The 12,582-nt window shown below is 38.4% G+C and overlaps 1 protein-coding gene across 1 annotated transcript in view; it reads right to left on the reverse strand.

Annotated features, from left to right (window-relative positions):
* sorcs2 (sortilin-related VPS10 domain containing receptor 2) overlaps positions 1-12,582 on the reverse strand; it is a 410,103-nt gene that overhangs the window by 75,234 nt on the left and 322,287 nt on the right. Inside the window, 2 exon segments of the mRNA XM_030722668.1 lie at positions 6,380-6,498; positions 10,598-10,662. Coding sequence (XP_030578528.1) covers positions 6,380-6,498; positions 10,598-10,662 — 184 coding nt within the window.

Below are 12,582 nucleotides of genomic sequence, written 5' to 3' on the forward strand. Positions count from 1 at the left end.
TTGGATAATAAAAGGAACAATAAGGGCATTAAAACACAGAAAACCGTGTGAAATGGTCAAAACACAAGAGGAAGTAAACTGAAAGGGAGACCAAGACTGAACTTACAGACATAAAAAATGTGAGAAAGACAGAGTACAGAAGGCAATGAAAAGAATGTTCAAAATGTTCAAAAACATAAATGAAGAGAAAAACTAAGAATCTGTAGCTAAATTATAGATCATTATATGACAAACATGAATACTTCTCTTTGAAATCTTCTTTGGAAATGCTATCTTGTTTGAAAATGCATGCTTTCAAACCAGCTGCCTTCAGCTGACGCCTGTTTCAGGCTCGTCTGTCTCCTTCCTGAAAGCAGTTAAAATGATCAAGAACATCTTTTATTCTGACCTCAAAATTTTTGTCCCTGATACAAGATTCGGTTGCACAGACTGCCCCTGACATTACCTCCAGCTGGAATGGTTTGGACAGTAGGTACAACTTGATCTTGCACGTCATTTGTTCCCTGACGAGCCATTCCTTTGGTTCATTTTGTTGCAACTGTCCACCAAACCTTGCACCAAAACGTTTCTGTCCTGAGCTGCACATTTGTGATCTCTAAGCTAGCAACCCCCCCCCCCCATTGTGTTTCATTTTCTGTACTTGATATATACACTTTTTCTATTTTTGTTAAGTTATAACTGAATTGAATAAAATGATACCTTCTGCAGTCTATATAAAAGGAAACATCTGAGTTCCTGTCAGTCAGCTGCTGGCTTTTGGACACTTTTGACTCTACATAGTTGTTCAGTTAGGGTTGAAACCACAGCAATAAGGATCTAAGTGTTTTATCATAGGTTCAAGATGAACTATTCGAACAATAATGGACTGAATAATGTCAGCAAAACGCCCGTCATAAGACACCTCACCAGATCTCTCAGTGTAGAACTTTTCTGTCAAATGCATAGATTTGGTTTCAGAATAAAACAAAGGTTCTTCACCATTACCATATGTCCCCCATTACTTGCAGGTTTTCAAAAATAATAGTATTTCAGTCAGGAGTTATATCGTTTTATGCAAATCCTTATTTCCATCTGCAGTAGTGTCCTGGTGGGAGCTCCCAGAACACACAGTTGTGTAGCAAATGGCTAAAGAAATTAAAGCACACTGTTTATTTTCTTTTTAATTAAAGAATACTTGTTAAAGTGACATATACAGTTAATGTCACATGGTGCTACGTAGCACAGCACACCTAGATCACTCACAGAACTGCCAGCTGTTGAGTTTCATTATGAGTAGGCACAGGCTTTTGATAAGCAAGAAGAAGGCACAATGTAAACCCAGATTTTGATTCCACTTAAAAATATTGAGTTCATATTACTTAAAATTACCTAGAATGTGAACATTACTTGTTAATGCTGAGTAGATTCTACTTTTTGATGGTCTATCTTATTGTAATTATGTCTTTGAGTTCAAACAACTTAATAACATCAAGTTTTGCACCTGCTAAAAATCTAGTTTATACCAGTTTTAACAGACTAGCTTAATGCGCAAGCTGCATGCTGGGATGATGGTTAGCAGTGCTGCCTCACAGGTAGAATGCCTTCTAGAAGGTCTGGGTTCAATTCCGGCTTGGCCCAGGCCTCTCGCTGTTTGGAATAGTAGACATTTGTTTTTTTTGTTCACAACGCTCTCTCGTATAGTTTTTCATTGTTCCATGGACAAATGTTATTTGTAAATGTTAATGTACCAGCATTCAGCAGGGCTGAGTTTTATCATGTTTGTTTATTTACCAAATTTAAACAGACACAATTCAACACTGTAAAAAATATTTGTGTTACTGGGCAGCATGGTGGTGTGGTGGTTAGCACTGCTCCCGCACAGCTAGAATAGCTATCTGACAGTCTGGGTTCGATTCCACCTTAACCTGGGACCCTTGCTGTGTGGAGTTTGTATGTTCTCCCTGCTTGAAGACATACAGTTACTGGGGTTAGGTTAATTGGTCTCTCTAAATTGCCCACAGGTTGTCTGTGTCAACCCTGCAACAGGCTGGTGACCTGTATGGGGTGTATCCTGCATCTTACTGCCTTGTCAGCTGGGATAGGCTCCAGCCCCCTCCACCCCCACACAACCATGAAAAGAATAGGGGGAATTGATCAAAAGACATTTTATTTTTTCATGAACTATAAAAGATAAGTTTGGTCAATTAGAACATGCAATTTAGTTCAACTGGAAATGGAGTAGCGCTTACTTAACAGGCTGAGTTAAATAAACTGTTTCATTACTTAAAAAATTTAAGGCAACGAGTTACCTTGGTTTTTTTAAGTAGATTCAACTTATCCGGGTTTACAGTGCAGCATCATCAACTGATTTTAAATGCTATATTTGAATGAAATCCTGACTATGAATTATAATGTGAATCTCCATCAGTCAGATGATAAGACAGTAGACTGACAGGTGAAATAGAAGGGGAAAACAAGTTAGAGCTACTACTGTGAACACGTGTGATTAAAAGACACCTTGATGAATGAATGCCATCTAGATTCTTGCAGCTGGACAATATGGACATTTTGTTTTGAGATATTTTAATGAGTAAATCAGACTACATATCCCACCAACCCCTCACACGGACAATAAGCCTTTGTTCTCTGTAAATCTGATATGTGGGAGGAAGTAATGCAAGAAATACTGGGAGGATAATGCCTTAAGGATAATGGAGCAGTCTACAGTTGCTTGATGGGGTTTTGATTCTTCTCACAGAAGCAAACGTTCATGCACACATACCTCTGCTCATATCCACATATGTAAACACACCAAGATAGAACAACTTTGTCCTATTATATTGGATTGTGCTTAGTCCTACCAGCTTATGTCTATTCTCTATGCAAATGGAATTCAGCTATTGGCCTCTGTAGAGCATACAGTACTGTACTGCATGGCAAGTCAATTATAGACAAGGCAAGATTAATTCTGCATGCTATCACAAATAGAATTTTTTTTTTCCTTTTCAAGCAACAGCACTATATGTTATCTGGGCAGCAGGAGTTTATCAGTAAAACAGACATAAAGCTGCAGCCTCAGCTGTAAGTGCAAACACAGCCACAACTGACTAGATGCACTGACAGATACAACGTAAATATGAATGCTGAAAGAGAATAAATAACAGGGTAGATGCAGGTTTCAGAAAAAAAACTTGCTCATAGATGCAGTTTAACAGTGTTTGTTCAGTACCACGCATATTATTTCAAAAATATTGCCATAATTAACCACTATTGAGATGAGCATATTGGAAAATTCCATCAAGTACTTGAAGATGTTCATGGGTCCTGAATTTGGGACAATAAGAAATATTTTATTTATTCTTTTAACACACCATATTGCCTCATTCCCCCTGCTTCTCTTGCACAATGTGTTGGCACCAGTGTCTTATCCCTCTGTGTCTGTCTACAGATTACAGGCCCATTTTAGAGACCTAAAAAGAATGTTCAAGGGGTAGCAGTGGCATAATTCAGCAATTGTTTATCAGTCAGGAGAGAGAAGTCAAGTTTTTGCACTTATAATAAAACTTTATTAGGCTCAAGAAAAGATTGTGGCCCTTTATAATGTGAATCCTTCAAGCTTAAAAATGACAAGCTTGGAGTGACACTTGTGTGTTCCTAATACCATAACTGGCATGTTGTTCATTCCAGCCAATGGAGACCTTATGCATAACTGAGACACAAGGCATTATTTTGTGTCAAGGGAATAAAAATGTCCTGGAATCTCTATGGTCCATAACTGGTAAGACATCTACTGGCAAGACATGGGCATATAATACGTGACTTTCACTTCACCCTATCTGAAACCTTGGTGTCTCTTATGCTGGGCTCAGACTACATGATATAATCCTGATAACAGTCTAGCTTAGAACAATTAGAGTGTCAGGACAGAAAGTGATATTGACAGTTTCATTCCAAGTACTTTATCAATGCCACTTTATCAATCTTGGACACCCTGTGAAAAGAAAAAGACTAGCTTGGACATGCATCCACAATGTGTCAATGTGTTTGTGGCAACATGACCACAAGATGGTTCATTGAAAGATCTACGCAGTCAGTTTTGCTTTCTATCTTAAACACATCATGTCAAGATACAGTCAATCTAGCCTTAATTTTGTGTTCTTTTTGTTTTCTTTTTTAGGCACTACCTGGACCCTACAGCATCAATATGTACCACTGCCAGAAGGTTTGCTGTGTCTCCCTGCACAGTCCCAAGAGCATGGAGGAGATTCCAGGAGACCGGCAGTTACTTTAGAAGAGCTGGACAGGGCAATGTACAGACAGTAATGGCACCCTGACTGCCATTAGATCTTGGGATGAAATATCCACTGCCAGAACTTACACTGGTGTAGTGGGTAAATACTAAATGGATTAAAATGATAAATGGACTAGTTCTTATATAGTGCTTTTCTACTCTACTTCTACTCATAGCACTTAATACAACATGCCTCATTCACCCACCCATTCACACCCATTCATACAAACACTTTATTCTATACCTAAGTGCTTTCTATCTAACATTCACACACCAATAAACACACTGGAAAGCAACTTAGTGTTCAGTATCTTGCCCAAGGATACTTTGTCATGTAGATCAACCCACCGACCTTCTGAGTAGTAGATGACTTCCTCTACCTGAGCTAAAGCCACTCCACAAATTTTTCGGGGTTGCTAAAATCTACTGTCTCATGTGGCAAGACTATGCAGGCAGTTCCTTGATGATGATGGAATGGATATCATTGACTGGCCCCCACGCTTGCCTGACCTAAATCCAGTAGAACATCTCTGGGACATTATGTTTCAATCCATCCATCCAACCACCACCAGGTTGTACATCTTTCTATCTTTTCAACATACTATCTTCACGTCTTCATACATTTCCATCTCTTGCATTCATTCCTTTGTACTCCTGCTAGACCTCAGCGCAGTGTTCAATAGTGCTGACCATAATATTTACTATAGAGATAAACATTGTTCCATCAGGTCACCTCAGACTGTCGGGGACCTCAGTGATGCCAAGAGGTGATTCCCCCAAGACACCATCCTTCATCTCATTAGGAGCATGCCCTGACATTGTCAAACTACAAAATAATAGTACCATTTTACGTTGCTGCAATGAAATTTCAGCAGAATGGACTAGCCTGCTGCATTCATCCCTCTGTAGGTTGATAATTTTATTTCCATGGAATGACATTACCCACCCCATATCACTACAGAGATCCAGCATGATTTTTCCCAATTGAGATCTGATGTGTTCTTTCAAATTTTTTGAGCTGTATGAAGCAGTGGGCTGCAGAGAAATCCAGACTACAAAGAAGTATTATGAAACCATTAAGTACACACAATACCATGCAGGCATAGCAATTAAAGATTTGTACACCTCACTTACTATCTCAACAAACAACTAAAACAACTTTATATTATATTTATATTGTGCTTTTCAGAAACAAAAAGACACGAAGTGCTTTACGAGCCAAAAGACAGCATAAAATTTGGATTTACAAGCAATACAAAACAAATTTTGAATACAAAAAAAGCAGACATGAAGCATACATAATAACCAAATACCCATCTAAACCAATCTATCTTTGGCTGACTTTTAAAAGAATTCACAGAATCAGCAAACCTCAGGGGTGCAGGTATCTTAGTCCCATAACCTTAAATCAGGCAGGCCATGTTAATGACCACCCAAGTATATCAGTCTAACACAAGTCCTTTCAGTCATTTTAGCATCTATTGTTCAATTTTTTCATCCATCTGTGAGAATTAAGCATCTACAATCGACTGACCAGTGGACAATCCTCCTTTTGATTTTCAGTCAAGGTTTACTAGCGAGCCCCGGCCCTTCCTGTCTCATGTTTTCCCTTCCTTCTAGCTCAGTGGCCAGGTTGATATTTATTAATTAGTTTAAAAAAACTGAGCTTCATTTTGTGAAAGAAATGAGCGTACACATTTTCCATCCCACACAACAAATACAGCCTACTAAATCTGTAGGAAATGCTGTCTACTGCGTGAAAAGCTGAACAAGTTCAAGTTCAAAAATAATGCTGCATCAAGGGACATTGAAATAGAAATTGAAACCCTCAGAGGAACAATTCCTGTCCTTTCATTACTGCAGCAGTCAGTTGTAATATTGACAATATTAGTTAATAAAATCGGGTAGTAAGTGATAGTATTTAGAATTTAGTTGGATAAGTAGTTACAGTGATTCAAAGTATGTATAGAAATAGCATGGGCATACAAGATGGGAAGGAAAACCTTTCAGGAGGTACTTTGCTTTCTTTCATCTTAATTTAACTTTTCCTCATAAAATAAAATTAAAAAAAAAAAAAAAAAAAATCTTGTACGTCTATTCCACTTTTACCTTGACAAATATGTAGTCATCCTGTACCAGCAGGGAGTTGTGATCGATTTTTCCAAGGAACTGTGCTGTCACCATTTTGTCCGAGCAGTTCTGAATGAGGCAGGTAACATACAGGTAACCTGGAGTGACAGGAAAAGGACACAGTAAGGAAACAGGAAGGAATGATTATTGCTGGCATTGTTAAAATAGATTCACAATCTAGAATATCCTGTTATTAATACAGTGCAGCTTTGTCATCTGTCCCCACCACCCCTGAATAGGCAGAGGATAAATATGCTACATAAATAAACTGACTTGATTAAATATGTTGAATATTTACAATTTTTAATGCTTATCCAAATAGCATTCACAAAAAAAATACTTATACAGTAACAGTCAAAGGTATCCAAACTTTTGACTAGTACTGTATATTAAAATTAAACAAAACTATGGCTACAAGATTACTTAAATCCATGTCAGCTATGTTAAGTAAGGGAACGTGCAAGAGAAAGAGATCAAGACTGACAAAAAAAAAAAAAAAAAAAAAAAACTAAAACACAAGAAAGGAGATATAAGCATAAAACCACAGAAAACCAGCTTCTGCTTTTCTGTGGCTGGCTGGAAGAAAATGTATGAGAGGAAAATCTAGGTGAACAGAAAAATGGAGACATCATTTTCCAAACTCTATAAGATATGACAGCTCCCCCCATAGACGAAGAGCCCTTCCAAGATCCAAATGGCCAGGAGGGATTATCCTCACAGAGGCACACAGAGAGGCTACTGCCTGGTGCAAAGCACTATTGAATTACAACCAGCAGCTGCATCAGCAGCATTGACTCCTGAAATTCAGTTGTTATTCTCCCCCCAAGAGGTGACAAGCTGGCAATAGAGAAAACGTGCTCACAGACACACAGCTTTACACTTTCTAGCCTGCAGCCCCACATGTGCAAGGTGAGTAGTTCAGCCACACGTACATTTTTGCTTTGACCTTCATTTGATGACATCAGATACTCAGAAAAAACTTAAAAGCTTATCAGCATCTGAAGTGGTTGAAACATTCATCAAACTGACCTTGATCTTTTGAAACTACATGAATATAGGATTGTAGTTTGATAACAGAAAACACCAAATTGGTTGCTTCTTAGAGGACTGAAACAGAAATATCAAATCATTAACAGGCAAATAGAATTTATGTTTACTTTTCATATAAACATGAACATTAAATAATGTGAGAAGAAAAGGTAAAATCCACACTCAACTTTAAAAGTACTGACATAAAGGAGCAAAGTCTGCAAGCTACATCATGCAGGCAACTTGAGCTGTGATGTGTCATGCACATCAGTGCCACTGCTGCACTGCATCACTGCCTTCTCTTTCAATCCTTCCACCAACCCCAGCATCCACATTAGTATATTGTTTTCATGTAAACAGGTTGGCAGGCTGAATGCTATAATTATATAATGCTTAGTTATACCTGATGATAATCTGAGTATAATGGGATCAGGTCATCATAGATAGAGATGTTTGAGGTGATGTGGATCCTCAGCAAAATACAGTTTTAGAGTATAGAATAATGTTTTTGACGTTCTTTGCTTGTAAATTTGTGATTTTGTTCCCTATAAATGTATTAAGAAGTTTCCCCATGTCATTTTTAAAATACAAAATGATCCTAATAACCCTCCATATTTTACAAAAATGAATCTTCCTGGTTTAAAAATTAACAAAAGACAGTGTAAAAACAAACCAGCTGTTTGCAGCTGGATGCATCCTATGAACAGTTTTACAGTGTTCAGATCAACATACAAAACAAAATAAATTCAAATCAGTTCAGCTCCAGGATGATGCATCATATCACCGAGTCAGTTCTCTTCATCAGCACTGTACTTTTTTCCTCAGCTTTGTCATGGTTCAAGAGGTGTGTGATGTAATAAATGGAGTGGCTAATTTATTGAAAAGCCCAGACATTTAATCAAAGCAGCATACAATGAAGAACTCATTAAAAAACAATTAGATTGGCCTAAGTGTTTAATTCCAGCTTGTGGCACATACATTTCTTCATGTCATTTGCTGTCCTCACATACCTGCAAACACACTCACATACTGAGCACACATATTGAAATTGGGTGGTATGACAAGGAAAACAATAGCAAGTAAAGAGGGCCTTGTAGAGCAGATAAACATAAGTGAGGACATTTCATTGAGACTGTGTGGTGGTCATTTAAAAACAAAAAAATCAATGCATGTGGGACTTGCAGAGACATGTACACATTTATAGTACATCTGTGTTTCTACAGGCCTAACATTGCAGCATCAATATGTGCAAAGTACACTCATGCTTTCCTACTCATCAATCTCCCTAATGATACACATACACAGACACATTCACAGCTATCATCTCTGCACACATGGCTCATCCATCCATTGATCACCCTATCTCCTAGGAGGCTTCCCTCCCACCCCTCCAGCCCTTCTCCAACATCAGACAGCAGTCCTGGGAGCCATGGCAGGGCCACAGATCCTCACTGCTCCTGTGTCCTTTTTGGTAGTATGCCACTGTTTAACCTTGGCCATGCTATGTGTGACAGGGTGGGGGCAGAGGGTTGGGGGGGGAACAGAGCAAACAGATTGGTTTAGCACGCCTGATTGCTCCAGCCTTCCTCAACTATCTATCTGGGTACAGAAGCAAGGAGAGGAAAAGGGAGGAGAATGAAAAAGAGGAGGCCATGTACCCAAGTAAGAGCTCCCGTAACTGGGCAGTCAGCCCAGACAGACAGCCTCTCATCTTCACCATCCACAAACACAGGCAGCTTTGTTCAGCCTGACAGATTTCACAATGAAGGCAGCATCTTTCTGCGTGTGGGTTAAAAGACTGCTCGTCTCCTCCTCAAGAGGTTTGGCTTTTAAAAGACATTTATAAAGGGGAGGTTTATTGAGAGACGAGCTGCAAATAAGATAAACACATCCTTCATTTTGCCCGTCAGAGTCAGTCACTCCTGTCTGACTTTGCCTGCTCAGGTTTATTCAGAGACTGAGATTATAGATTGGGAGACCCAAAGAAGGTGAAGTCAAGTTGAGGATAAAAAATCAGAACATTTACAAACTTCATTGACAAATGCACAATCTCAGACACACATTTCTATTACCCTCTTGGCCCTCTGTGGGGAGGTGTTTGCCTGTCACTCACTAGATATGATAATCCAAGTTCACTGTTGTTGCCCTCAGGCACCCTGACTATTTCACTTACCCATTAATCCCCCTCTAACCCCCGCACACAACAACTACCAACAGACCCACATCAAGGTCATTGTTCACCTCTTCTATTACTTGCTCTGAAATTGTACGACTAGTGCTGCTTGGATAGAACACATTAAGAAGTTGTACTTCATGTCATATCTGATCTGAATAAGGCATCAGTCATATATGGCAAGTATATATAGTGAATGTACCAAGAAACAAAATTTGTTATTTACATTTACTTATCATCAATCCACTATTAGGGACATATTTACTAATGATCTCCTAACTTTGTATCCTTGGTTGACAGATCTGAGTTTGGGTTTCTATTTAGGTTTTTCTGTACTCTAGTGAATGAACTTTTGATTATACAGTATTTATATTTTGAGGTTTGGATTCTTGTTTTAATTTTGGACCCCCATCTTGTTTTTGTTATTCTTCAACTGCTTTTAAGTTTTGTGATATTGTTATCTTGCCTTTAGGCTGTTATCATTCTGTCCTCCCCTGTATTCAGTGTGTTTCCTTGTCTCTGTATTTAGTCGGGTTCTTTGTTATTTTTGCTGTTTTACTTTGATAGGGTAGTTGTCTCTTGTGTCTTGCTCTGAGTTTTACTTCCTCCCTCGTGATCACCTCGATTACTATCACCCATGTCTCATTTCGCTCTTGTTCCTGTCCTTTTCTGTAATCTTGTCTTGTATCTTCTGTTATGCACTCTTAGTTTTGCCTAACCCTTGCATTTTGAAGTTCTTTTAAAGTGAATTTGTTTTTGGACTTGGCTTTAGACATTGCATCCAACCTAATACAGGTTCACTTTTTGCTTGAAATCCAGCATATGGGTCTTCTATTCTTCAACTTGTGATGGTGCTAGTTCATGCATTTTAATAGCATGCCTTTAAAACCAAGAAAGAATAAGCCTGGTAGTGTTTCAAATGCACAAATATTTTCATGCTTGGTCCAAATTCTAACAATATAACAAGATGAACGAGCAATGGAACATCACTGCACCTCCACTTGTATCTTGCATTTCCATGTGCACCAGATCAGGATCCACATCCACACCAGATACAGACCTGGAACACAGAAGAGAATTGTATTACATTTACATTAGAAGTTAGGCTAAAAACCACATATGACCAGTGCAAGCAAAACTGCAGTAAAGCACATTCAAAAAATGTTTTTAATGACTATTTGTCACTTTAATGCTTTCTTCATATACTGCAGTAAGACAGAAACTATAAAGAAAGAAGAACTTGAAGATCACATCACATGTTATCGTGTTCAAAAGATTTTCAGAAAACGTGACCTTTGACCTTTACCTTCAGGTCAAGGTTGCCAAGATTCAAAGCTTGTCCTTAATTTTTAATAGATGTATCTATGGTGTGAATTTAAACATCCTAGATGACACTGTTCTTGAATCAAATCATTTCTGTGAAACAGACACCCCCACCAATGACGCCATTGATGTCATCAAGGCCAAGGCCATGACAATAGCTCAACTTTTTCTTCTGAACAGCCAAGCTGAAAATTAACATGCATCTGAAAATTTTTCAAAATTAAAAATATGAAACCCAATAGATGATGATTGGTGGTATGAATCTGAGTGCGTGAACCAGCTCATTTATGATTCGCAAAGAGAAAACACAAATTAACAGGAACTTGCAATGCCTTCCTGACATTCAAAAGGTGGGAAAAAGAGACTGTATTTAAATGGTGCACATTTGAACATGTCAGTCTACAATAGCACTTATTTTACATGGATGAATAACAAGAAGCCTAACTAAGATGGGAGACAAAGAAAGAGATTTTACTATGAAAGCTGTGGGAAAATTACTTGTGAGAATGAAAGCCATTTACTTCCTTCTCCTGTGAATACCTTTTCTGTCATTGCAACCACAAGACTATTACATAAAATAATCTATAACAAGCTTCAGCTATATATAACATACACTGGAGAGATTATATCTCTCGGCTGGCCTGGGAATGCCTTGGGGTCCCTCCGAATGAGCTGGTAGAGGTGGCATTCATTACCAAAATTCAACTGAAATTGTGTCCTATTTCAGTTGAATCTTGGTAATAAATCCCTGTACAACTCTTATTTATTAACTCTTAAACTCCAAAAATCTGCTGCTCTCAGTAAATGGAAAAATGGATGCTTCTTGCCATCTAAAGAGTGAAGCATAAAAGAGGATGATGGTTTGCAGGAAAGCAGAAAAATCTGTCATTAAAGCAAATAGTTTTCTTAAGACCTATGTTTATTTTTTTCTTTAACCTGATAGAATCTTATACTGTTGCATTTTGACATTATTTCCATCCATCCATATTGAAGTTAAATGGCATAACTTGCCAAATAATGCTAATCAGAAGGGTCATTTAATTCTGGCATCTTAAACCATTTGTATTAAAAATACAAATAGTGTTACATTTGATTGAGTGTCTGAAGAGAAATACACAAGACTGGGAATACTGCAAGAATTAAGATGAGAATTAAGAATTAAGATGCCAGAATTAAGTTGACCCTTCCATTTAGGCCAGGGCAGGCATACCAAACCTACCTTGGAATATGCAGTACTCTCCATGGAGAAGAAGATTAGAGGGCAAGATCAAGGTTGCATGGAGGGAAGCAAGCCAACTATCAGAACTGCAGAAAGATGTGATGGAGAAAGGAGTGCCTAAGAAGTATAAGAACCTGTCCATACCCGAGGCCTTGAAACTGCCAAGCAAAAACTCACTTGGATAACCCCTTGAAGAGGTATACCAGATTTACAGAAGCCAGGAGAATAAACCAGATGTTCTCCATTGAACAATCCAAGGTGTACTTTCCGTGACAGGGCAACAATATGAGAAAAGCCGCACCAAGGCTGGAGACAGAGCAATGCTGGAAGAGCATATGGGGGAAGGAAGAAACACCTAACAACAATGCTAAGGGGCTCGTCAATCTAAGAGAAGACCACAGCAACCTCCCTGAACAGGATCCAGTAGTGGCAGATATC

Source organism: Archocentrus centrarchus (assembly GCF_007364275.1).
Source record: "Archocentrus centrarchus isolate MPI-CPG fArcCen1 chromosome 18 unlocalized genomic scaffold, fArcCen1 scaffold_23_ctg1, whole genome shotgun sequence".
Classification (NCBI taxonomy): Eukaryota; Metazoa; Chordata; class Actinopteri; order Cichliformes; family Cichlidae; genus Archocentrus; species Archocentrus centrarchus.